General features: G+C 48.9%; 9 protein-coding genes across 9 annotated transcripts; 1 reads left to right on the forward strand and 8 right to left on the reverse strand.

The window, feature by feature from the left end:
- Window positions 1-81: 81 nt before the first annotated feature.
- Window positions 82-2,119, reverse strand: BO85DRAFT_495600 (acyclic terpene utilization AtuA family protein; the record flags this gene model as incomplete). The annotated part of the gene is made up of 4 exons (XM_025663941.1): window positions 82-648; window positions 753-1,300; window positions 1,355-1,446; window positions 1,515-2,119. 4 exons carry the CDS (start codon window positions 2,117-2,119, stop codon window positions 82-84), a joined length of 1,812 nt encoding a protein of 603 aa, XP_025521519.1.
- Window positions 2,120-3,184: 1,065 nt separating this feature from the next.
- On the reverse strand, window positions 3,185-3,876 carry BO85DRAFT_444826 (uncharacterized protein). The gene is made up of 2 exons (XM_025659121.1): window positions 3,692-3,876; window positions 3,185-3,559 (listed from the first exon to the last, which is right to left on the reverse strand). The coding sequence occupies exons 1-2, from the start codon at window positions 3,824-3,826 to the stop codon at window positions 3,449-3,451; spliced, it is 246 nt and encodes an 81-aa protein (XP_025521520.1). The 5' UTR covers window positions 3,827-3,876; the 3' UTR covers window positions 3,185-3,448.
- A 1,344-nt stretch (window positions 3,877-5,220) lies between these two features.
- BO85DRAFT_444827 (uncharacterized protein) lies at window positions 5,221-5,690 on the reverse strand. Its single transcript, XM_025659122.1, has 2 exons — window positions 5,567-5,690; window positions 5,221-5,491 (listed from the first exon to the last, which is right to left on the reverse strand). Exons 1-2 carry the CDS (start codon window positions 5,675-5,677, stop codon window positions 5,360-5,362), a joined length of 243 nt encoding a protein of 80 aa, XP_025521521.1. The 5' UTR covers window positions 5,678-5,690; the 3' UTR covers window positions 5,221-5,359.
- Window positions 5,691-6,162: 472 nt separating this feature from the next.
- BO85DRAFT_465391 (putative NADH-ubiquinone oxidoreductase 64 kDa subunit) lies at window positions 6,163-8,868 on the reverse strand. The gene is made up of 5 exons (XM_025662052.1): window positions 7,882-8,868; window positions 7,474-7,814; window positions 7,264-7,414; window positions 6,479-7,210; window positions 6,163-6,406 (listed from the first exon to the last, which is right to left on the reverse strand). The coding sequence occupies exons 1-5, from the start codon at window positions 8,696-8,698 to the stop codon at window positions 6,390-6,392; spliced, it is 2,058 nt and encodes a 685-aa protein (XP_025521522.1). The 5' UTR covers window positions 8,699-8,868; the 3' UTR covers window positions 6,163-6,389.
- Window positions 8,869-9,047: 179 nt separating this feature from the next.
- BO85DRAFT_474069 (putative sister chromatid cohesion protein Mis4) lies at window positions 9,048-14,992 on the reverse strand. The gene is made up of 5 exons (XM_025662651.1): window positions 14,709-14,992; window positions 14,447-14,636; window positions 14,253-14,389; window positions 12,196-14,200; window positions 9,048-12,145 (listed from the first exon to the last, which is right to left on the reverse strand). Exons 1-5 carry the CDS (start codon window positions 14,869-14,871, stop codon window positions 9,322-9,324), a joined length of 5,319 nt encoding a protein of 1,772 aa, XP_025521523.1. The 5' UTR covers window positions 14,872-14,992; the 3' UTR covers window positions 9,048-9,321.
- Window positions 14,993-15,262: 270 nt separating this feature from the next.
- On the forward strand, window positions 15,263-15,763 carry BO85DRAFT_483435 (DNA-directed RNA polymerase I core subunit RPA12; the record flags this gene model as incomplete). Its single annotated transcript, XM_025663159.1, has 3 exons — window positions 15,263-15,377; window positions 15,454-15,685; window positions 15,745-15,763. 3 exons carry the CDS (start codon window positions 15,263-15,265, stop codon window positions 15,761-15,763), a joined length of 366 nt encoding a protein of 121 aa, XP_025521524.1.
- BO85DRAFT_444833 (deoxyhypusine monooxygenase) lies at window positions 15,605-17,080 on the reverse strand. The gene is made up of 3 exons (XM_025659123.1): window positions 16,480-17,080; window positions 15,745-16,402; window positions 15,605-15,685 (listed from the first exon to the last, which is right to left on the reverse strand). The coding sequence occupies exons 1-2, from the start codon at window positions 16,965-16,967 to the stop codon at window positions 15,874-15,876; spliced, it is 1,017 nt and encodes a 338-aa protein (XP_025521525.1). The 5' UTR covers window positions 16,968-17,080; the 3' UTR covers window positions 15,605-15,685; window positions 15,745-15,873.
- A 726-nt stretch (window positions 17,081-17,806) lies between these two features.
- Window positions 17,807-18,300, reverse strand: BO85DRAFT_26623 (uncharacterized protein). The gene has a single exon (XM_025655055.1). The coding sequence runs from the start codon at window positions 18,141-18,143 to the stop codon at window positions 17,889-17,891; it is 255 nt and encodes an 84-aa protein (XP_025521526.1). The 5' UTR covers window positions 18,144-18,300; the 3' UTR covers window positions 17,807-17,888.
- Window positions 18,301-18,457: 157 nt separating this feature from the next.
- Window positions 18,458-19,243, reverse strand: BO85DRAFT_359547 (ETC complex I subunit; the record flags this gene model as incomplete). Its single annotated transcript, XM_025655515.1, has 3 exons — window positions 18,458-18,767; window positions 18,835-18,945; window positions 19,005-19,243. 3 exons carry the CDS (start codon window positions 19,241-19,243, stop codon window positions 18,458-18,460), a joined length of 660 nt encoding a protein of 219 aa, XP_025521527.1.
- Between the last annotated feature and the right edge of the window lie 153 nt (window positions 19,244-19,396).

Consider the following 19,396-nt stretch of genomic DNA (forward strand, 5'->3'; position numbering starts at 1 on the left):
TCCTCAAAAGTCCGAATAACATGCATTGACATGGCATAAACGCATAAGCAACCGCAGCATACTAAATCAGCTGAAAGCAAACTAATAACGCTGCAAAAACACCTTGGGAACATCAACCGTCTTCGACCGCAGAAACTCGCACGTATTCTTCCCCAGAACATCACAACTCGAAGACGAATTATACCCCCGATCAAGATGATCATGGAGCAAGAAATGTACCACCCTGACACCAGGGATCTCGAATCGGTCAATTTGGTTCCCCGAATACTCAATGGGTCCCAGCAGCCCCTTGATCTTGTCCGTCGTAAGGAACGTCCTAAGCCAGTCCCATTCATCTTGGTGTTTCACATAAAAGCCCACATTGCAGTTGGCTCCTTTGTCGCCAGCTCTACCATAGACGACGGAACCCAGGGGGGCTTTGACCGTTTCCCCGAAGGCAGAGATATCAACGGGGTTTTCTGTTTCGTGGGAAGGCTGGGTTCCGTATGTTTGCGTCACGCTGGGTGGGTCGATTGTAATGATTTTCTTCGGATCAGTTGCGAGGAGGTGCACTCTTTGATTTAGGACAGATTGAGGAATGAGTCCGGTGTTGTAGTTGTAGTATGGTTTTGCATGGACTTGTCGGGGGTCGTTGCTGGGGGTTAGGGCCTATAAGATCTTAGCCACAGGAAGACCAGTGATAAAGTAGGGTGACCAACCGGACAACTAGAAAGAAACGTCGACATGCACCATCTGAATAAATCTCTAGGTACATCCGTCCGCAAAATCTCTGGGTCCTTGGTCTGCGCGAAGACCCGAAACATCACAGTCGCATGATCCTGACAGGTAGTATCAAGGGACGGGGACCCAATACGATGGAATCTCAGTTGAGTGAACCGATGGATATCCTCACCAATGGCCTCTCGGATCTGTTCTTCGGTCCACTTGCACTTCTCGTCAACATCGAGTCCCGTCATGAAAGCATGGAATTCGGCTTGATATCCTCCGAAAGTGGTGAACCCTAGTTTTGTCGTCGGGGGAGGTGGCATGCCCACAATGCCTGTTACCCGGACTTGTTCTGGGGCAATTTGTTCCAGGTTCACTCCTGTCAGGTCAGCAACGACATCGGAGTTGAGATACCATTGGCCTTGGATTTCATATATGAGTTGCGATGTCAAGGATTCGACTGTCACGCATCCTCCGGTGTTTTTCTCTTTGGCGATTGTGAACTCGCCGTTGGCTTCGATCTCTGCGATGGGAAATCCGAGCTTGAGATGCTTTCCTGCTTTTAAGAGCGACTTGAATCCGGTGAAGTTACCGCCTTCGAGGTGTTAGTTGGATCCTGCATGGAGGCAGAAAGTGATGCTGGACATACCAGTGGCATACCCAGAGCATTCAATAAGATGACCAGCAATCAATGCGCGTGCAAGTTCGTCATAATTGTTCTCAGGCCATCCATGCCACCATCTGCAGTTGTGTCAGTACCAAAGTATTCCGTTCAGTCTGGAAAACAAGCCCAGCTGTGGACAACTTACGCTGCAACACCAACCACAGGAGAAGCATCCGAGACTCTCCCACAAATGACAATATCCGCACCTTCAGCCAAAGCCTTTGCAATGCCCCATCCACCAAGGTAACACTGCGCAAATACAAAATTGGGATCGACCTCCACCAACGATTTACCCGAGAGTCGAATAGGGTAGCCTTCATCACCCTTTTTCCTCTGCTCAAGCAAAACGTCCGTCACATCGTCGCCTTCAATCCACGCAATGCGCAAATGACCATGCCCACTCTGCTGGACTAACTTCTGACACTCAATTGCAAGGAGCTCTGTATCTGACGCACCCGCATTGACCACGAGCTTCATCCCATGAGCGCTTAGGTCTGCAATGGCAGGCTCGAAGCATTGCAGGAACTCTTTAGCATAGGCACCCTTTGAGCGATTCTGCTCGTTCTCTTCCGTGAGATCTCGCGCCTTGATTGCTGCCGTTCCAACCATGTTGGACTCGGAGAGCCAGTCTCCAATAATAGCATCGATGCTGGGGTCGCTGGCAAAAGATTTGATTGCATCCCAGCGATCGGTGTTTCCTCCGGCACAGCCGGCGATTCGGACTGGTCTGTTGGTAGGTCCTCGTGTCATGCTTCTGAATGTAGTATATCAAGACTGGTAGAAGGGAAATGGACTAAGTCAACGGGATAATGGACACAACAAGCACATCGATATCGGCAGTATCACCGTCCTCTTCACCGACCAATGGGGTCTACAGGTTCTATCCGCCGCAGACCTGGGTCAAAAAGAGGAACAATGGAAGTTCGTCGAACCCCGTCGCGGATGCGCCGTGATCAACGTTGGTGATTCTCTGCGGTTTCTTTCGCAGAAGAAGCTACGATCTTGTCTCCACCGTGTGGTCCCGGCGAAGGGACAGACGGTTGATTGGTATACCATTGCGTATTTCTTGCGGCCATCGAACAGTGCCACGTTTGTGGATAGTAATGGGGGGTTGGTGACGGCGACGAATTGGCATGATCGGAAGTATGAGGATTTCAAGGCGACGCATGCGGATCAGAGGAAGGATACGATTTGGACGGGGGGGTTGGAGCCGATATCTATTTGATTATCTGGACTAGTGGAACTAGCTGACAACACAACAATTTTGTTTTGATTCTTTTTACATGATAAAACCTTTATGTACACAATCACAACGACTCCAGTAGAGAAAAAAAAACAAATAATCTATACACAAACACCCTTAAAAAAGGGGTGATGAAGAAGATAGTGAAGATGATTGGAAAGTGCTTTAGCATGCACTAGCATTGCATAGATCTGTCATATATCTACTACGAGATTCACATGTAGATAGATAAAGCCTAGTGTCGGTACCAATTCACAATCCCAGTGGTGGAAAAAGGCTTCTATATAATTCCTCCATGAACATACTATGTAGTAGCTAGTTCAATAATGTATTGTCCATGGAAAATGCTCCTATCTATTTCGGTGGCAAATGTAGTGCGGTCATATAATAAACTAAAATACGTAGACTACTAGATAGCTGCGGCTGAGATAGGGCTCAGGGAGTAATAGTATAGCACAAGCTGACTTGGGATTTAAGGGGAAAAAAAAAGAAAAGAAGAGCATTCACAGCCCCCAGGAATGGCTTAGCTCGGGGAACCATTTACTCTGTAATATTATTCTGTTTTGTAGTGTATTTTATCATAGATTAAGATTTGAGGCCTAATCTAGTCAAGATCCAATGGTGTTCGATATTCCTTCCTACTCATTGCTTATCTATAAGCTAACCTGTCCTCGTCCAACAGTAGTTCAATGTAGCATACACCACTCAATTATACAGGGCATCCAGGTCAATTAAAGCCCTTGTATTCACATTACAACATAGAGAAGCCTATCTCATCGGATAAGGGAAAACCTATGTCGAGGCATGAAACTCACAGACCATAACACTCACAACCACTAAAAGTTCTTTGTACATCCACAGTTGGTGCAGCAAGTTGGTATATTCCAACCAGTCTGAGACTGAAGTATGCAGATGTCACAACAACGGTTAGATTCATCGGTTGGACACTAGTAGTATCATATATCAGTCACACGATACACAACATTGATGCGATTGGAGTTGAAGGTCAGAGAAGACAGTGATAACTTCTATGTAGAAAAAAAATTTAACACGCAAAGGATCGTTGGACGGTTTCATACTATATAGTTCCTGTTGTCTTCCGCCTCTCGCTTCATGCCTTGATGGACATCACGGTTCTCGGCTTCGTTGATCGAAGGGATGGCTGCTACTGCAGTAATAAGAAAAGCGGTAGAGATAATTGAAAATAGCTTCATCTTGAGTAATTGGTTGACTGAAAGGTTTAGATGTTTCTAGGATGATGAGGATATGAATAATAATATGAGCTGTAGACCTGGGAGGACAGTGGTGCCTTTATATAGATGATGAAGATGGCCGAAGTAGTACTATATTTCCTGCTACAAATAGAAGCTCCGCAGCTGTGTGAATGTATGTTACTGGCTACGGAAATACACTACGCGGTAGTAGCATGCCAATAGTACTATCTAAGTCTAATTAGCGATGACCTCATGGTACACAGCCCAGAAGGGAAGTCTCCGGAAAAAAAGCAAACAGGAGCTGAACTGGAACAAGACCAATCCCAGCTCCGAAGTATCTTGAACTATCTTTGAAGATCAAAATGCAAGCACTGAATAGTCTAGCTATGAGGCTAAGACAATATATATTATAATTTAATTTATATCTTTATACAGCTACTTCTTATTACTATCTCTGATTAGTATTTTTGCATTGTGAACTCTTTATTTATAATAATATAAATACTTTACTACTTCTTTTTAAAGCAAACTGACTCTGAACATAGAAAAAGTATAAGAAATCTTGTAAGTGCACTTGTTATATTAATATAATACAAAGAAAAGTAATTTGATTGATTTGAATTCCGGCTTTGCCACATGCAAAGGTACATTGGGTGAGTGAGCTTGCATGGTGGGGCTGAATAGGCCTTAAGATTGAAGGATGAGATGTGGGAAGATAATCGTACAACAAGGGGAGAATGAACCCTTCTTTTATAAATGATAGAAGCCCTATTGAGCTACTATTACTACTTGTGTGTCTCTGGCTATGGCTGTCAGAACGACAGACAGGTGTAGTGAATCTTTGGGGGTACACAGAAAAAGGCAACTATTATAAAACAGGGAATAGTAGGGCGATGAGACATACACATGATCGATGGAATATGCAGGCAGATATCATTATTCTAAATGAACCCCGCTCCATCTCAAACATGCAGTGATACACTGGTATGATTACTATCTATTCAGACTACAGAACCTAAAGTCTCGGTGTGTTTGCGTTGCTGCTGCGTTGGAGGTATCAGGCTTTGGCTTGGAAGATAGTAGTCCAAATAAAGTATTCTACTCTTCCGAAGGCATCTACATCTTGTGATCAGGTCTCATATCCAAAAGCTACTTGGTGATTAGACACACTTCCCAGTCCTAAAGTGATAGCAAGGTCAAAACCAATCAGGATAACAAGATTAAAATCTGCACAAGGCCCAAATGAGGTCAGAGAGCGGGGTACGATACCCAGAAATAAGCAATATAAATTTGCTATTCAATCACCCTCGCACAAGACTCAATAAGAAAGACCGAGGAGGGTGTGAAGCCCTCAATACCCGGCACATTACTTTCTATCAGTTGAACAGTTACTATATACTGAGGTATTAGTCCCATGACATCACCTCCATAAATTGATACTCCACTGATTGAACTACATACTATTCTGCTGCTGAAAAGGTTTCCGGCTGCATGACTTCTAGTTAAGTAGTACTAGTATGCAAAAAACCCCTCTCACGAAAGAGTACATCCACAATTCTGCTGACAGCAAATTTCAGGTCTAAACTGGCCATAAGCACCCAGGAAACCCGATGCCGCAGCACCAGTACATTCACTACAGCAGAACTGAGAGCTCAAGTCTGGACACTATATGCATGTTAGTGAGAAGTGAATCCAAGAAGAGAGATAAGAAGTATGTGACTGGAAGTCTTTGATACATACACTGAGCTTAGCAGCTTGATCGCTATCCTGCGCATCGGATTTGTCGCTCAGCGGGATGGCCGCTACAGCAGCCACAAGGAGGGCAGTAGGAAGGATGGAGAAGAGTTTCATGGTGGGGTTGAGGTATGATGGATTGGTTAAGGTTCTTGTAATTCAGTAGATGTAGGTGAGAGAACTTAGTTGGATGTTACAACTTGAAGGGAGGGGAAATTTGTCTCCCTTTATATAGATGGGCAAGAAGCTATCTTTTTGGTCTGAAAATTGGGATATCATAGTTCTCGTTACCCGAATAAGTTGGGATCAGCCGGTGTAGGCTATCATGACTCGTATATACCATTCCAGGTACACCGAAGAAAATAGCAATGAGGATGATCCGGAGTGTAGATGTGCCGAGTTGGTTCCCCGCGTGGCAGGTGAAGAGATTATCAAAGGGTGAGATAAGAGGGGAGAACAAGCAATATGCTTAGTGGAAAAAGCAGACTCCACAGGAATGCATGAACAATGAATCTCTGGTGATCTCATATGCAGATAAGTGCGGGGATGAATCAAGGTCTGTATACTGTTCTACAATGTAGTGGTTAGAGCATGGAATTTGTCACTGGATCCAGATAGGCTTGAGCAGTCACTCAATGCTATAAAAGTAAAAGAAATATTCTGTTATTTACTCAGTAGCTGTTCATAGGGCATAAGTAGAAGATATAGAAAAAGTGGTAGTGTGATGACTGCAGGCCATGATAATATATGACCTTCAGTCCGGTGACAGCAATCGATCAGGATATCAAAAGCGCATCACCGCTGAAGATGGACATAGGAAAAAGCACATTTAAAAGCTCATGAGATCTAACAACCCATTAGCAATTTGATACTATAAAGCAAAAAGAAAGGATGGAATCGAGGGAATAAACAACTTACCTCTTCCAAACAACGACCGCTTGGCCCAATCCATGGCCAACATACACCTCGTTCTAAAGCTGACACTCTCAGCAAAGTAAACACTGCGCCAGAGGTACATCGCCAGGACACCACCGCTAAAGTTCAAACCGCCAAAGTCGAAGATAGCAGCGTTACTGATGTATGCCAGACTTCCCAAGTGCTTGTACTTGAAGGCCTTGTAGCATGCCTCATCCAGATCACCATAATCGATCTGGTTGGCCTGCATACCCGGCAATGCAGCCGCAATCTTGGTCAGCTTGCGGCCCAGGTACTCGCCCTGCTGGTTCGCGCGCTGCGCAGTAGCAGGCAGGGAAGTGAGCTTCGTGTCGATTTGGTGTAAGAGTTCGGAGAGTTCGCCGAACTCAAGAGTGCCGGACTGGTCCTTGTCGTATTGCTCGAAGAGCTTGTCCAGACGGCGGAGGTGGTTCGAGGCTTGAGGGAAACGCTTGCGGATACGGGTTGCTACTTCACGCCATTCGCGGAAGGTCAGGTGCAGCTTCTCGGGATCCTTGCCCTTCTCCCAGGCAATGGTGCGGAGGAAGGACATGATGTTGCCAGCGAGGTTGTTCTGGACGGTGGAGCAGTCGCCAATGGCGTAGACGTCACCGAGGGGTGCGCCAATGAGACGAAGGTGAGAGTCGGTTTCCAAGGCGTGCTTGTTGTTCTGGGATTCAAGCTTGTCGGAGAGGCGCTTGCAGAGATCGGCACGGGCTGGTTGAAGTGTGAGTATTTCTGTCGAATGATTGGGAGATGTATATACGTACCGACACCAGTAGACCACAGGCAGAAGCCCATTGGGATCTCCTTCAGGATGCGCTTGCCATCTTCCTCTTGCGTGAAGAGGACTCGGTCGTCGCGGACCTCCGCCACTCTGGCGTTTGTCAATACATCGACGTGGTCGCGAGCGAAACGGGACTGTGTGGTCGGTCAGTTCTGATGACTCCTGGATTGACAAATGGGGACACTGGACTGACCTCAGCATAGCGAGAGAGAGCCTCATCGTAGGTGTTCAGAATGTGACTACGGCTCTGGATAATGTGCACGGAGATCTCGTTCCGAAGGATCTTAGGGAAGGAGTAAAGAAGGTCCTCGTTGAGCAGATCGAACAGCTCCGCGGCGAACTCAACACCCGTCGGGCCTCCACCGCAAACAACAAAAGACAAGAGACGCTTGCGCTCGTCATCACTAGTCGTGGGCAGGCAGGCAAGTTCCATGTTCTCCAAAACCTTGTTCTTAATCTTCCGGGCATCGTCGATCGACTTCAGGAAGTGGCAGTTGTCGAGTCCCTTAACGCCGTGAGGGTTGGTAACACAACCTATGGATCGGAGAATTAGTTTCACGGAATATAACTCAACGGAAGAAGAAATAAGTTTCGAACGTACCAACACCAATAACGAGCTTATCATAAGGCAAATAGAATCTCTGTTCCTTGCCATTGGCATCGAGTTGGGACACCTCGACCAACTTCTCGGAAAAGTCGACGTCCTGCGCCTCACCCTTGAGGAAATGTCCATGCACCCGCTGCACGATCCGACGAACAGGCTCGACAAGCGACCTCAACCCCAAAGTTCCCACCGTCGCAGAGGGCAACATAGGGGTGAACAGGAAGTAGTTGGTAGGGGACACGACCGTGACATGGTAGTCGCCGGGGTTGAGATGCTTCAGAAGCGCGATGCTACCCCAACCCGTACCCAAAATGACCAGACGGGGCTTGTCCTTCTGCTCCAGCTTAGCCTCCGAATCACTATCTCCAAGCAAGACCTCCGCGATGGGGAGGTTCTTAGGTCCACCACGCCGGGGATTTAGCGCCAATTCCGAAACGGGAATGTCTTCCGCACTCGAGTGTTCGCGGTAGGTGGATGCATCGTAGATGAAGAACGCCACGACGGCAGCACCGCTCATAACAATGAAGCCGCCGCAGTAGGCAAAGGACTTGAAAATGGCATTGCGGAAGGAGGACCTCCGAGGAGGTTCGCTGGCTTCAGGGATTGTAGAGTTATGCCGGACGGTGTATTGGGGGTTGAAAAAGGCACGCGACGCCAAGCATTGAGCTGTCGCGGTGCGATGAGGTAACCGGGTTCGGGAGGCAGCGAGGCCTGCGGATGCTGGAGACTTCGAAGATTGATAGCGACGAGATAGAAGAGCTATCCTTTTCAAGGCATGAGGGTCCGGACGACTCCGGAGCAGCGCCGCGCTCATGGCGTCTAAGCTGACAGGAGGAATGAGCGGTCACTGCGAAGGGGCCAGGCTGGAGACAATCGATCCGCGAAGAGACCCAATGGCACGGGAAAAAGGAAAGGAGGAAAGTAATAACGAAGGATGACACCAAAGTGGCCGTGGAAAAGAACAGCGAAAGAGACACACTGACTGCGAGAAGAAGAGGGAAGATTCAAGGAGGAAGAACAACACTTTGAAACCACTGCACCTCGACGTCATCTGGCCAAGCCCACTTGGACCCGCTCGGCCTGCAGGGCCCGGCTTGGCGCCATTTGCTCGATCGGAAATGTTATACAGAAATAGGTAGTTATACACCGTCTTATTTTTGTTTGTTCTCATTGTTTGTTTATTTAATTTCATCTAGTTACTAGGCATATGGTATTGTCTTAAAGATATGGTCATCTCATCACACATAGGAAAGAAAAAATATAATAATAATAATGTCAGTACGCCTCCCACCCACCGTTGTAAGTAATACCTCGTCGGCATTCCGAACGCCAGTCCCGATCCCATAAATGCATCCTCTTGGGTAGATAAGTAGATAATAGACAGCCAAAAATACACGGGTCATGGTGCCAACCCGATCAACGGTCCCGGCACCTCTTTCAATTCCAGTCCGACTCTTCTGCTCCTGGCTCCGTACTGGCCAGTTTCTTGCCAGAGCCAGGCTTTCGGCCCCGGGGACGCTTGACAGGACTCTGTCCGGACATGGAGTTCTTGCGCTTCCCCGGCCGGGGTCCACCAGCTGTGCCCCAACCGGCTGCCGGGTCATCCATGTCGGTGGCCGCGTCCAGATTGTCCCCCTCGGCATCTTCATCACCTCCAACCTTGAATTCGTCATCGATGTTAAGCAAAGTTGCAAACTCGCGGCACTTATCGATCATGCTCTGTTCGCTGCTCAAGGCGTTCATATTTCGAGCGATAGCATCCCAGAACTTGTCACCAGTCACGCCGTGGACCTTCGTGGCTGACTTGCTGAGCTCCTTCGATGCAGCTTTGGCCTCTTTGACGCGTGCGTTCGCTGTGACACCATATAAGCGGCGGAGATAGGTCCGTGCTTCCCAGAGCATGGAAAGGGATGCAGCAGCAGTGGCCAAAAGCCGCAGGGTAGCGGGATTATACTGCTGCAAGGGTGCCAGAGTTTCTGAACCCTCTGGTGCAGGAGCAGGCATTCCCTCCACGGTAGTGGGCTCCGGCTTAGCAGTAAAGATGTCGGTCTCAATCGAGTGGGCGACAACTGTCCCAGTCGCAGACACAATGCGTTCCATGCAGCCGATTGTCGGTACGAGTTCAGCAATTTGGTTGTAATCGAAGAACGCGAGGTTCTGCGCCACAAACCGCGATAGTAAGAGATGCTCGGGTGGGTCACCAGTGGCTTCAAGCTTTTTCAGTTCAAAATCAACTTTCGAGCACAAGTTCGAGAGAAACTTTCTCTGGTAGCGACTGTTGCTGATTTTAATAATATCAAACAGCGGCGCAAGTTTGGCAATGTACGGGCGGCTTGATGCACCACTGGGGTCTCCGACCACATCGCGCTGGTAGTAGAAAGCTTCCTGAACAGCACGCATGTATTCTCTTTCGAACATCGACTCGTACTGCTGGTGAAGCATCTTGTGAGTATCGAACGCAACCTTCGCAATCGCTGGAACAGTTGATGTCTCCAACGAGACAAGGACGCCAGCACATTCCTTAGGGTGAACCAATCCTTGACGGTTGATACTAGCAATCAGCTCAATGGCAGTCAGAGCGTACGAGTCTTGCCGCGATTGTGCAACTCGAAGCATGCTCCGCAAAAAGTGCTGGGCAATCAAAGCAGCGGCACCATCGTTGTCGCTGGCCTTCAAAGAACCTCCTAGTCGCGTGGCACTCTCCTGCTCGGCAATCTCCGCAGCAGGTAGCACAGTCTTCTCGGCCTTGCCTTCGTGCATTGCGAAGAATTCCGAGAATGACCTCAGCACAATGTTTTGCAGACTCGGATTATCTTCCTTGAAGACCATGGACAGAATCTGCCTTGGGTTATCACGACTGAATTGGCCTGGCCAGGACTGGCAAATCGATCCCAAACTCTCCAGTGACATGACTCTTAGTTCAAGCGGTTGTTTCTGAACGGTGAAGGGTATAATGGCATCCACCATTAGACCAGCCACTGAGCCCCCGCCCCACGACGGGAATGCATTCTTGAAATGCGGCTCGTACTTTTCAAGATCGCAGTGTCTGCCAACACAGCCTGCAATGCGAATGTAGCTTTTGGCTCTGGCTAAGACTGCCGCGTTCGCACTATCCGAAAGATCTATGTTTTTGTAGTGCTGTATCGGTTTCAGCACGGAAATGGTTAGCTTTACCAGCCGGTCAGTATTATGTAGAACTCCGTTGATAGTCCAGAGGCACGCCATCACTTCGTTCAGCTCTGAGCGAGCAAGCTTTGCAACGCTTTTAAAAAGATCGTTCTGTACCTCCCTCAGCAGGGTATTGTGGGCGGACGACAAATATGGCAATACGCATCGGTAGATGACTACCACCGAGCGGAAAAGGAAAAGATCCTCCGCCGTGGCCAGGTGTCCAATGTAAGGATGCAAAGTCTCCAGTTGGTCAGGGCGGAACAACTTTGCGTTGGCCTTTGCAAAAACAGTGATTGTTTGCAAAAGCGCTTGCTGGAATTCCTTCGTCGAATCGGTACCTTCGACCAGCTTCTCAAACATTGTAGAGACCATTGCTTTGCATACTTTGAAGTTCAAAGACGCTGTCTTGGAGGTTTCGGATAGAACCTTCTTAAGACAGTTGTTCAAGGTGTCGAGCGCTGTTTCACTTCGCTGAACCAGGCTGACTATGAGTGTTACCCTCTCATCAAGACCGACCTTGAGTTTCGGGCCATCCTGAGCAGAGTCGATGAGTCCGTGGAAGGGAGTCAGCCAGATCTCCTCGAATGTTTGTCGCGCCAAAGTCGCCACGCTATCTTCCAAGTCGCCTGTACGTTGCAGAAAGCTATCCATGATCGCAAGCTTCAGCTCAGTACGCGACGTATTGAGGTAGATATCCTTCAAAAGTCCGATGCAGCGCTTCCGTACACCGGCAGTCGGATCAGCGGCGCAGGTCAAGATAGCCCGACAGCCGTCCTCTTCCAACTTCGGCTTCAATGCAATGCATTTTGCGATCAAGGACAGCGCGGAATCGCGGACCATTGGAGATGCGTCAGTGGCGCAGCGGAGAATTACCCGCATGACCGAGGCATCTCTATCGAGAAGACTTGGATCCTTCTCGAGCATGTAGATTACACTTTTCAAACTACGACTCCGAACTTTGGCCTGGTCACTCGCAATCGAGTTGAGCAAGACTTTGAGAATTGTGTCGAAAGCTTTGCAGAACCCTGAGTTCAAGACAGTCAGGATGTATGCAAACTTGCCATGCGCCGTAGGAACGGTGTTGAATTGTCTAGAAAACGAATCAGTAAGGTGCCGTGAGCCTTAACAGAAAGTACTCACCTGTGCGTCTCAAGCCATAACGGGTCGGAGAAAAGATTGGAGAAGAGTGAAACTAGGTCTTCAGTCGCGTCGTCGTACATGACTTCGTCCTTGTCTTCAGAGTTGTAGTAAACGGAACAGAAGGTTTTGGACCACTGGGTAAGATAGAATCCGCGAGCACTAGCAAGCTGCCAGTTGTCTACACTGCGGTCTTGAATGAAATACTCAAGCGTCATCCGATAAGGGCCTTCGGCGACAACAAGGTCTTGTGGATGCAAAGCGCGGCTCGAATACTCTTCGAACAGCTGTTTGAGGGATTCGCTGAGATCGCTATCAGACTCCTCCATGGCAGGCAGCAGATGCTGAGCAGTCACTATAAGATCAGAGATGGCAGATCCCATCCACCCTAGAAGCTCAAGAGCCATGCTTTTCGCCGTCGCAGAACTTTTGTCCTGTTCGGCGATACCAACCATGTGAGAGGCCATAATACGAAGAAGCAATTCCGCAGCCGGCCAATCTGTGGAACCTAGGACGCTGATCAAGTCTTCGGTGAAAAGGTCGAAAATATTTCGATAAGGCTGATCGCCGGTCTTGGTAGATGTCATCGCTCGTTGAACGATGAATTTAACAATGTACTGGGCACTGCGTACTGCGTTATCGTGTAGACGGTTGACCTTCGTCGCAAGCTGCTCCATGGACATGTTCGACTGATCATCATCTACACCCTGGCTATCGCCAAGCACTTCATCATCGTCCTCATCTTCGGCCGATCCCGGTGGCTTGCGCGTCATTCGAGACGCCCTTGAGTTGGGAACGTCCAGAGCAGTCGTCTGCACCAGTTGCATGACCAATGCAGTCAGAAGTTGGATATTCTTGCCGTCGGCAAGTTTAAACTGCCTGGCACTCTGCCGGGTAGATGGAAGCTTTTCGAGTGATACAAGGATTTCGTCCAGGATGTATGGGCGCTGGGCGGGATACTTGGAGAAAATCTTGGCCAGTACATCCATGGCTCCGCGTCGAACCGACTCGTATTTTTGGACACCGACAGTAGAGTCCTTCTCCGTGTGAGAGTTCTCGACGAATATTAACTTAGCTGCGAAAAACTCTGCGGCGGTGACTGTTCCTTCTGAGACGTCAATCCGCGAGAGGAAATCTGCGAAGAGAGCAAGTACTTTTTTGCTTTGCTGGATTAATGAACCAAGAACCCGTTTCTGAGCAGAGAAGAACTCAAAATACTTCGCATCCTTGCCTCCAGGACGTGCCTGGACAGCCGGGATGATACAGTGATCAAAGACTTGGTTAAAAACATTCGGTATGGCTTCAATCAAATCCTCTGGACAAAGATCTCGTTCCGTCTGGGTCCCAGACATTGTTTGTAGAAGACTCCCAATAGCAAGAAGAGCATTTTGCATGTCATCCAATTTTCTTAACCAATCCTGTGTTTCAGACTCATTCGAGGGATCGTCTATTCTCAGATCCGGCGATTGGGCAGCAATGATTGGCTTTTCACAAAGCTTCTGGATCCTATTAAGATAGTCCGATGGGATATCCTGGAGTCGATTGTACCCAACCACTTTCTTGATTGCCTTCTGTAGCCGCGTATGGGCATCGGACGAAAGGATGGGTCCGTTCACCTCGAGTGCATGAAGTGTAGTAAAGACCACATTTGTCTGTTCAGCAGCCGCACCGGAGGATGTACTGGGGTCGAGCTGATCCTCGGACTCGAAGATCTCATGAAGCATGTCCTGCAACTTGACTAGGGCAGCGTCTGCCTCTTCCTTTTGGTCTTTCAGTCGGATGGCCGTAAGGTTCTCGCCCCCATCAGCATTGAGCTTTCTCTTCTTCGACATGCCGTGTTCGTCTATATGGGGTGGCAGTGGTTTGACGGGGATCACCACCGACAGTTGACTTGTCTGTTGACTCGGTCGGGATGAGGGTGTGGGTGCAGGTCTATGTGCGACGGCAGGTTGCTTTTCGTTAAAGGAAGTGGGCTTGTGCGGCGGTTCCATATCATCAGGCGTAGGATCTGTACATTGTCAGTTCAATTCTGAAGCCCATGTGAAACGATAAAGCCCTACATCGAAAAGCAATATCCGTAGCATCCAACATCATCTTCGCAAATGAGCCAAGCTTGTTGCTGCTGGCGACATGATCGTTGGCCGCTGTCGAAGGTGATTGCTGAGTGCTAATCGAGCTTGTCGGCAGCTTGAACTTGCTACCGGAATAGATAGGTGAGCAGATGATATAAGAATGAAGCATTAATGAGGCTCACAATTCGGTCAACTGATCACCATCCAACAACTGCTGCAAGTATTCCCGAGATGTCTCCAAGCGATTCGACTCATCTCGTCCCGATTGGATTTCGCCATTGAGCTGACTTAAGGCTGTACGGCCGGACTGGAGGATGTGATTAATGGAGGTCGTATTGGGGGGTCGACCGACGTCCGGGCGTAGGATGCAATCTTAAGGAGACAAGTCAATCAGTTAGTTAAAGTTCACTTTGTTCACAGAAAGGGGTTTTATCTCAGTCTGACCTAAACCGAAGATCGGCGAGCTGGACATGGGAGAGTACTGCAACGCCTCCTCCACAGCCAACGGCCTTTGCCAACGGCGAGCCTGCCCGCTGGGAGCATGAGCTTGCGCTTGAGGATGGCCGTTGATGACGACCTGAACGGCCGGGTGCCAGTTTTGAGCCATGGCGGCGGATATCCCTACTGGGAAGCTAAAGATGGGTTGAAAGAAGATCTATGACGGTAGCTTGGACATGCCCTCCTCAGAGACATGGCTATGGGAGCAAGGAGAATGAGAGACCACCCCCGATAAACGCCTGATCATCCAAAGATCTCCATGGCAAACCAATGCAATAATTAATGCCAGGCACGGTTCTCTTGCCGCTGCCGCGCCTCACCGCCCGGCACTAATGGCGCGCTGGACCTTCGAAAATTGGCCCGTGCTAGAGCCTTTCTTTCCGCCGCCATCCAAAGAAATTCAAGGCGGGAAAGAAAAAAAAAGTGAAGGGTCATTTATTCGTTTTCAATTGTTCCGGTTGATCTGGTACTTTTTTTGTCGCAAACCAATATCTTTCAATATGTCTGCGATTGGAACTCTCGTCTTCTGCACTGACTGCGGCTCTCTATTGGAGGGTTCAATTGGTGATCCGACTAAGATTCTTGTCTGCGATGTCTGCGGAGCTAGGAATAAAGGTAGGTTTGCCTTGTTGGTATCCTATGTTGCAAAGTCGCATTCACTGACCTTGTCCCTTTTTACCTCGCTATTCAGATACCGTTCCCCAGACCATTGTCTCCGAGTCCAAGCCGAGCGCATTCCCGTCTGCCTTGAGAGCGAAAAGATCTGCGGTCCAGACCTTGACGGCGTCAGACAGAAGAACCGAAGCCCTTACTCAACATACTTGCATCAAGTGTGGACGGAAAGAGATGTACTACACCACCGTACAACTGCGCAGTGCAGATGAAGGTAGTACGGTGTTTTACACATGTGTCTGTGGTCACAAGTATGCAATCTACCAGCCCTTCCCTTTCCCATACCCTATACTAATCTTCCGTTACACAGGGAATCGACGAACAACTAAACGGCAAAGACCTGGTGTCTATCTTTTTTTGGGGAATTCTCGATTGTACATCTATGAGTCATGAAAGCAACTATTTACCGGCATTGTAGACTTTTCGTTCGCATAATTCATCAAGCAGACACGGCAGCAGGGGCACCAGAGTCCGGCACCAGCGCATAGTCCATCTCTCCGTTCTTCTCAAACTCGGCCATATCAAGAGCCACGATAATGCTGTCCCGGACAACCTGCTCGGGGTCGTTCAGGAACTTCTTCAGGGTATCCTCGACACCATCAACGTCACCCAAGCTACCGAGGGCCTCGGCAGCTTCGTGGCGTACCATACCTTCTTCTTCTTGGTTGCTCAGACACTCGGTGAGACTAGGGACGGAGGCGGGGTGGCAGAGTTGACCGAAAACGAATGCGACCTCGTGGCGGAACAGCGCAGAGGGGTCCTTGAGACCCTTGGCGAGCGCAGCGACGGCCTGAACGGCGGTGGGCAGATCAGGAGGCGAGGCGAGGTCGCGCAGGGCAAACATGGCACGGTATCTTTGGAAGAGAGGGAGCTTGGTGTCCAACAATGTCTTCTCCAACTCGGGAATAGAGGGTTCTGCGGCATCAAGGGGCATTGGCGGGGCGGGGTCGATGGAGGTGAAGTCACTATCATATAGAAGCACTTGATTAGCATGCAATCCGAATGACTTGGCTGCGACAAAACAAGAAAAGTAAGGTCATACCTAGGCTTCAGCTTCTCAGCCTTCCTGGCTTCGGAGTTCTCCCAGACGATACGGTCCACGGCGATGTCGCAAGTCTCCCTAATGACCTCAGGCTCATTCGCATCATCCTTCAGCGCCTTCAGAATCTCCAAACTGTTCTCATAACCCAGAGCACCCAAGGCCTCCGCAGCCTCATGACGGCACATAACATCCTCCTCCTTATCCTTCAGAACCTGCTGAAGGTACGCGACAGCGTCAGGGTTACGAGTCTGACCAAGACAGTAGGCAAGCTCATGCTTCAACAAAGCCGACTTGGAGGAGAAAGCAGCAGCGATGGCTTCAATAGCCGGAAGGGTGTCCTCAGAGGGAGGCTGCAGGCAGGCCAGGTACTTGAGGGAAAAGAGGGCCCGGAAGCGGCGCGCGAGGGGCTCGGACTCGTTGACAATAACCTTGCGGAGGGTGAGGACAGTCTCACTCACCCCCTCCAGGTTGTTCTCGTTGACAGCAGACATGATAAGAAATAAGAAAAAAAATTATTGATTAAGGAGTGTTTCTAGTTTGCACAATTTCACGAGATCCAGCGAGAAAAACGAGGGGCAAGAAGGGGAGAAGAGGAGGAGGACCTTTCAGGCATAAACGACGATAGGTAAATTTTCGATCTTATCACGTCCCGATAATAAATTTTAGGTGGGGGCGGCGGGGTTCCAAACCGCCGTGGCTGGGCGCCTTCTGCTTTGTAAATCTTGCTTGTGCCACTCTCTCTCTCTCTCTCTAACAGAGTTATGCTCGGTCTCTTTTGCCGGATCTGTTCCTGCCGGGATGGTGATCATCGAACGATATTTTTGAGGCTAATCTTCTTTGAGAAAGTGGGAATGTGAGGAAACATTTTATTATATATAGTCTAGTTGACAGTCATAAGGCATTGCCTTTATGTAAATATTTATCGCACAATTCCGAGCAGACCGTTATTTCCATCCTCTTTTCTCCAGACCGCTGAAGCCTAATTCGAGTGATTGCGGAACGGGCAAAAAGAGCGATCCACTTGCTGCGTGCCTGGATAGTACGTAGTAGTAGTAGTAGTAGTAGTAGTAGTAGTAGTAGTAGTAGTAGTAGTAGTAGTAGTAGTAGTAGTAGTAGTAGTAGTACTCATCTGCTACCCAGTGAACTATTGTTCTTCCCTCGTGCTTTCGGAGGATTTAGCCTTATCCGGATGAGGTTTGGGAGAAACTTAGTAGTCATTTTTCCCTTCTTGAGATGCCACTTAGACTAGTACATCAGAACCACCCAACTACTACTAATCATTACTCGTAGCAGTTCATGGCATAGTATCGAATCATTCATATCATGGAGGGACTGCGTTATATTGTTAACATTGTAGTAGATGATGGTCATTCTATAATGTTCATATCCCTCGGTTATTCATCTGGTAAGTACTAGTAGCACGCCTGTATATATAAAGGGTCACTCCTCAGTGAGCTCAGACCATTCGTACAACTAAAGTAAAGAGTGGCATACCAAAGCGACATTGATTCTACCAGTCCTTTGACCATTATTAGCTGTGCTAGTGTAATGAAATTCTGAAAATAAAGTACCAGGAAAAGAAGGCACAGCATGTCAAAAGTATAGAGGCTCAACTTTCCGTACTGCAATGCCCTTGCCTCGTTAAAGGACCAACAAAGACTGGACATGGATATCGAGATTTACTACCAATGCCTCTTGTGATACCTGGCACAAAGCGAGCTATTCTCTAAAATGCACTGGTAACTAGCGCAAGCTTTTTCTGAATGCTTTTCGAGTTTCTCAAGAGTCGCTTGGCGCTATACTCGATATATGAACTCAATGGTGCACGCCGGCAGTCAGGAGATCCACCAGGTTATGTCAATAAAAGTTTGCAGTAGCGAAAAAATGTGTAACATTTAGGAAAGTTAATTTATCACCTAGCAACAACCCAGAACTTAAACAAAGACCTGCACTTATGTACATGACACACGAGAAACCCAAATCATTTAGTCTTGATGTGCTTGAGCTTCTTCGGTTCGTGGACGAAGTTGTTAGCGTAGGCCTTGGGGACGAAGCGACGCTCATTCGGCTCCTGAACGAAGTACTCGTATCCCTGCTTCTGGGCGAACAGAATGGCATCCTCCTTGCTCTTGAAGTTCAGGTGGGTACCCTGCATGCAATCAGCAGAGGATTGCCAGCCCATGAGGGGGTTCTCCCAGCGATGACCCCTCTGCAGGATATCCCAATCCATTCTCCAGTGGTGAGCGTGCCAGGTTCCGGACTGTGTTGCGGGCTTCGCTTGACGGTAGATCCTGTATATCACTGAATCAGCGCGACTGATACGGGTGGGCGACAGATATCGTTTATGGAGCTTCATACCGGACAGTACGGGCCTGCAGGTCGGTGGGAGCGCCGGACAGAACAGCGGCAGCAACAGTGGCACCAGGCTCACTGCCATCCATGACGCGCTTGGGCACAGGGGAGAATTGACTGATTTCGATTGGTCAGTTTAGCCACTCCAATTATGCGCGAGGTGGGGTATTTCGTACGAGGTGCCGTGATCAATGGTGGCATCGTAATCGGGCTGATGACGGGTCATAGCCTCAGAAGGGCTCTCCTTGCGGATCAAGGTGCTCTCGGTGTGAGGAACAGTCGGGGCATCAGAAGTGCTGGATGTGCGGGAAGGGTCGCCTCGACCGGTGCCTGTGGACACAAAACGCGCATTGACGGGGGCGGCGAGCCTGCCCGTGCGAAGGCAGGCGAATCTTCCTGCTCTGGCAAGCGACATGATGGCGAGGTTGTGCTTGGAGGAGTGGAGAGAGCAAGGTGCTGCGGTAGAGCAATTGCAAGTTGAGGTATGCGGCGAGTGCCGGCCTTCAGACGAGTCCGAAAGCGGTTTAGCGCGACTCGAATGAGCCTCCCTGCGTCGAACCGCTCTTCC

The sequence above is a fragment of the Aspergillus piperis genome, assembly GCF_003184755.1.
Source record: "Aspergillus piperis CBS 112811 unplaced genomic scaffold BO85scaffold_1, whole genome shotgun sequence".
In the NCBI taxonomy this organism is placed as follows: domain Eukaryota; kingdom Fungi; phylum Ascomycota; class Eurotiomycetes; order Eurotiales; family Aspergillaceae; genus Aspergillus; species Aspergillus piperis.

What these genes read in the sequence shown, in the direction of transcription:
- BO85DRAFT_444826 (XM_025659121.1), bottom strand. Translation starts at nt 3,826, where the DNA reads ATGAAGCTATTTTCAATTATCTCTACCGCTTTTCTTATTACTGCAGTA. An exon ending in AAGACAACAGGAACTATATA is followed by an intron (nt 3,560 to 3,691) that starts GTATGAAACCGT and finishes TGATACTACTAG; the next exon opens with TGTCCAACCGATGAATCTAA.
- BO85DRAFT_444827 (XM_025659122.1), bottom strand. Translation starts at nt 5,677, where the DNA reads ATGAAACTCTTCTCCATCCTTCCTACTGCCCTCCTTGTGGCTGCTGTA. An exon ending in ATCAAGCTGCTAAGCTCAGT is followed by an intron (nt 5,492 to 5,566) that starts GTATGTATCAAA and finishes ACATGCATATAG; the next exon opens with TGTCCAGACTTGAGCTCTCA.
- BO85DRAFT_465391 (XM_025662052.1), bottom strand. Translation starts at nt 8,698, where the DNA reads ATGAGCGCGGCGCTGCTCCGGAGTCGTCCGGACCCTCATGCCTTGAAA. An exon ending in TAAGCTCGTTATTGGTGTTG is followed by an intron (nt 7,815 to 7,881) that starts GTACGTTCGAAA and finishes TCCGATCCATAG; the next exon opens with GTTGTGTTACCAACCCTCAC. An exon ending in CTCTCTCTCGCTATGCTGAG is followed by an intron (nt 7,415 to 7,473) that starts GTCAGTCCAGTG and finishes CCGACCACACAG; the next exon opens with TCCCGTTTCGCTCGCGACCA.
- BO85DRAFT_474069 (XM_025662651.1), bottom strand. Translation starts at nt 14,871, where the DNA reads ATGGCTCAAAACTGGCACCCGGCCGTTCAGGTCGTCATCAACGGCCAT. An exon ending in TACGGATATTGCTTTTCGAT is followed by an intron (nt 14,201 to 14,252) that starts GTAGGGCTTTAT and finishes GACAATGTACAG; the next exon opens with ATCCTACGCCTGATGATATG. An exon ending in TTATGGCTTGAGACGCACAG is followed by an intron (nt 12,146 to 12,195) that starts GTGAGTACTTTC and finishes TTCGTTTTCTAG; the next exon opens with ACAATTCAACACCGTTCCTA.
- BO85DRAFT_444833 (XM_025659123.1), bottom strand. Translation starts at nt 16,967, where the DNA reads ATGTCTGCTGTCAACGAGAACAACCTGGAGGGGGTGAGTGAGACTGTC. An exon ending in AAGGCTGAGAAGCTGAAGCC is followed by an intron (nt 16,403 to 16,479) that starts TAGGTATGACCT and finishes GCTTCTATATGA; the next exon opens with TAGTGACTTCACCTCCATCG.
- BO85DRAFT_26623 (XM_025655055.1), bottom strand. Translation starts at nt 18,143, where the DNA reads ATGTCCAGTCTTTGTTGGTCCTTTAACGAGGCAAGGGCATTGCAGTAC.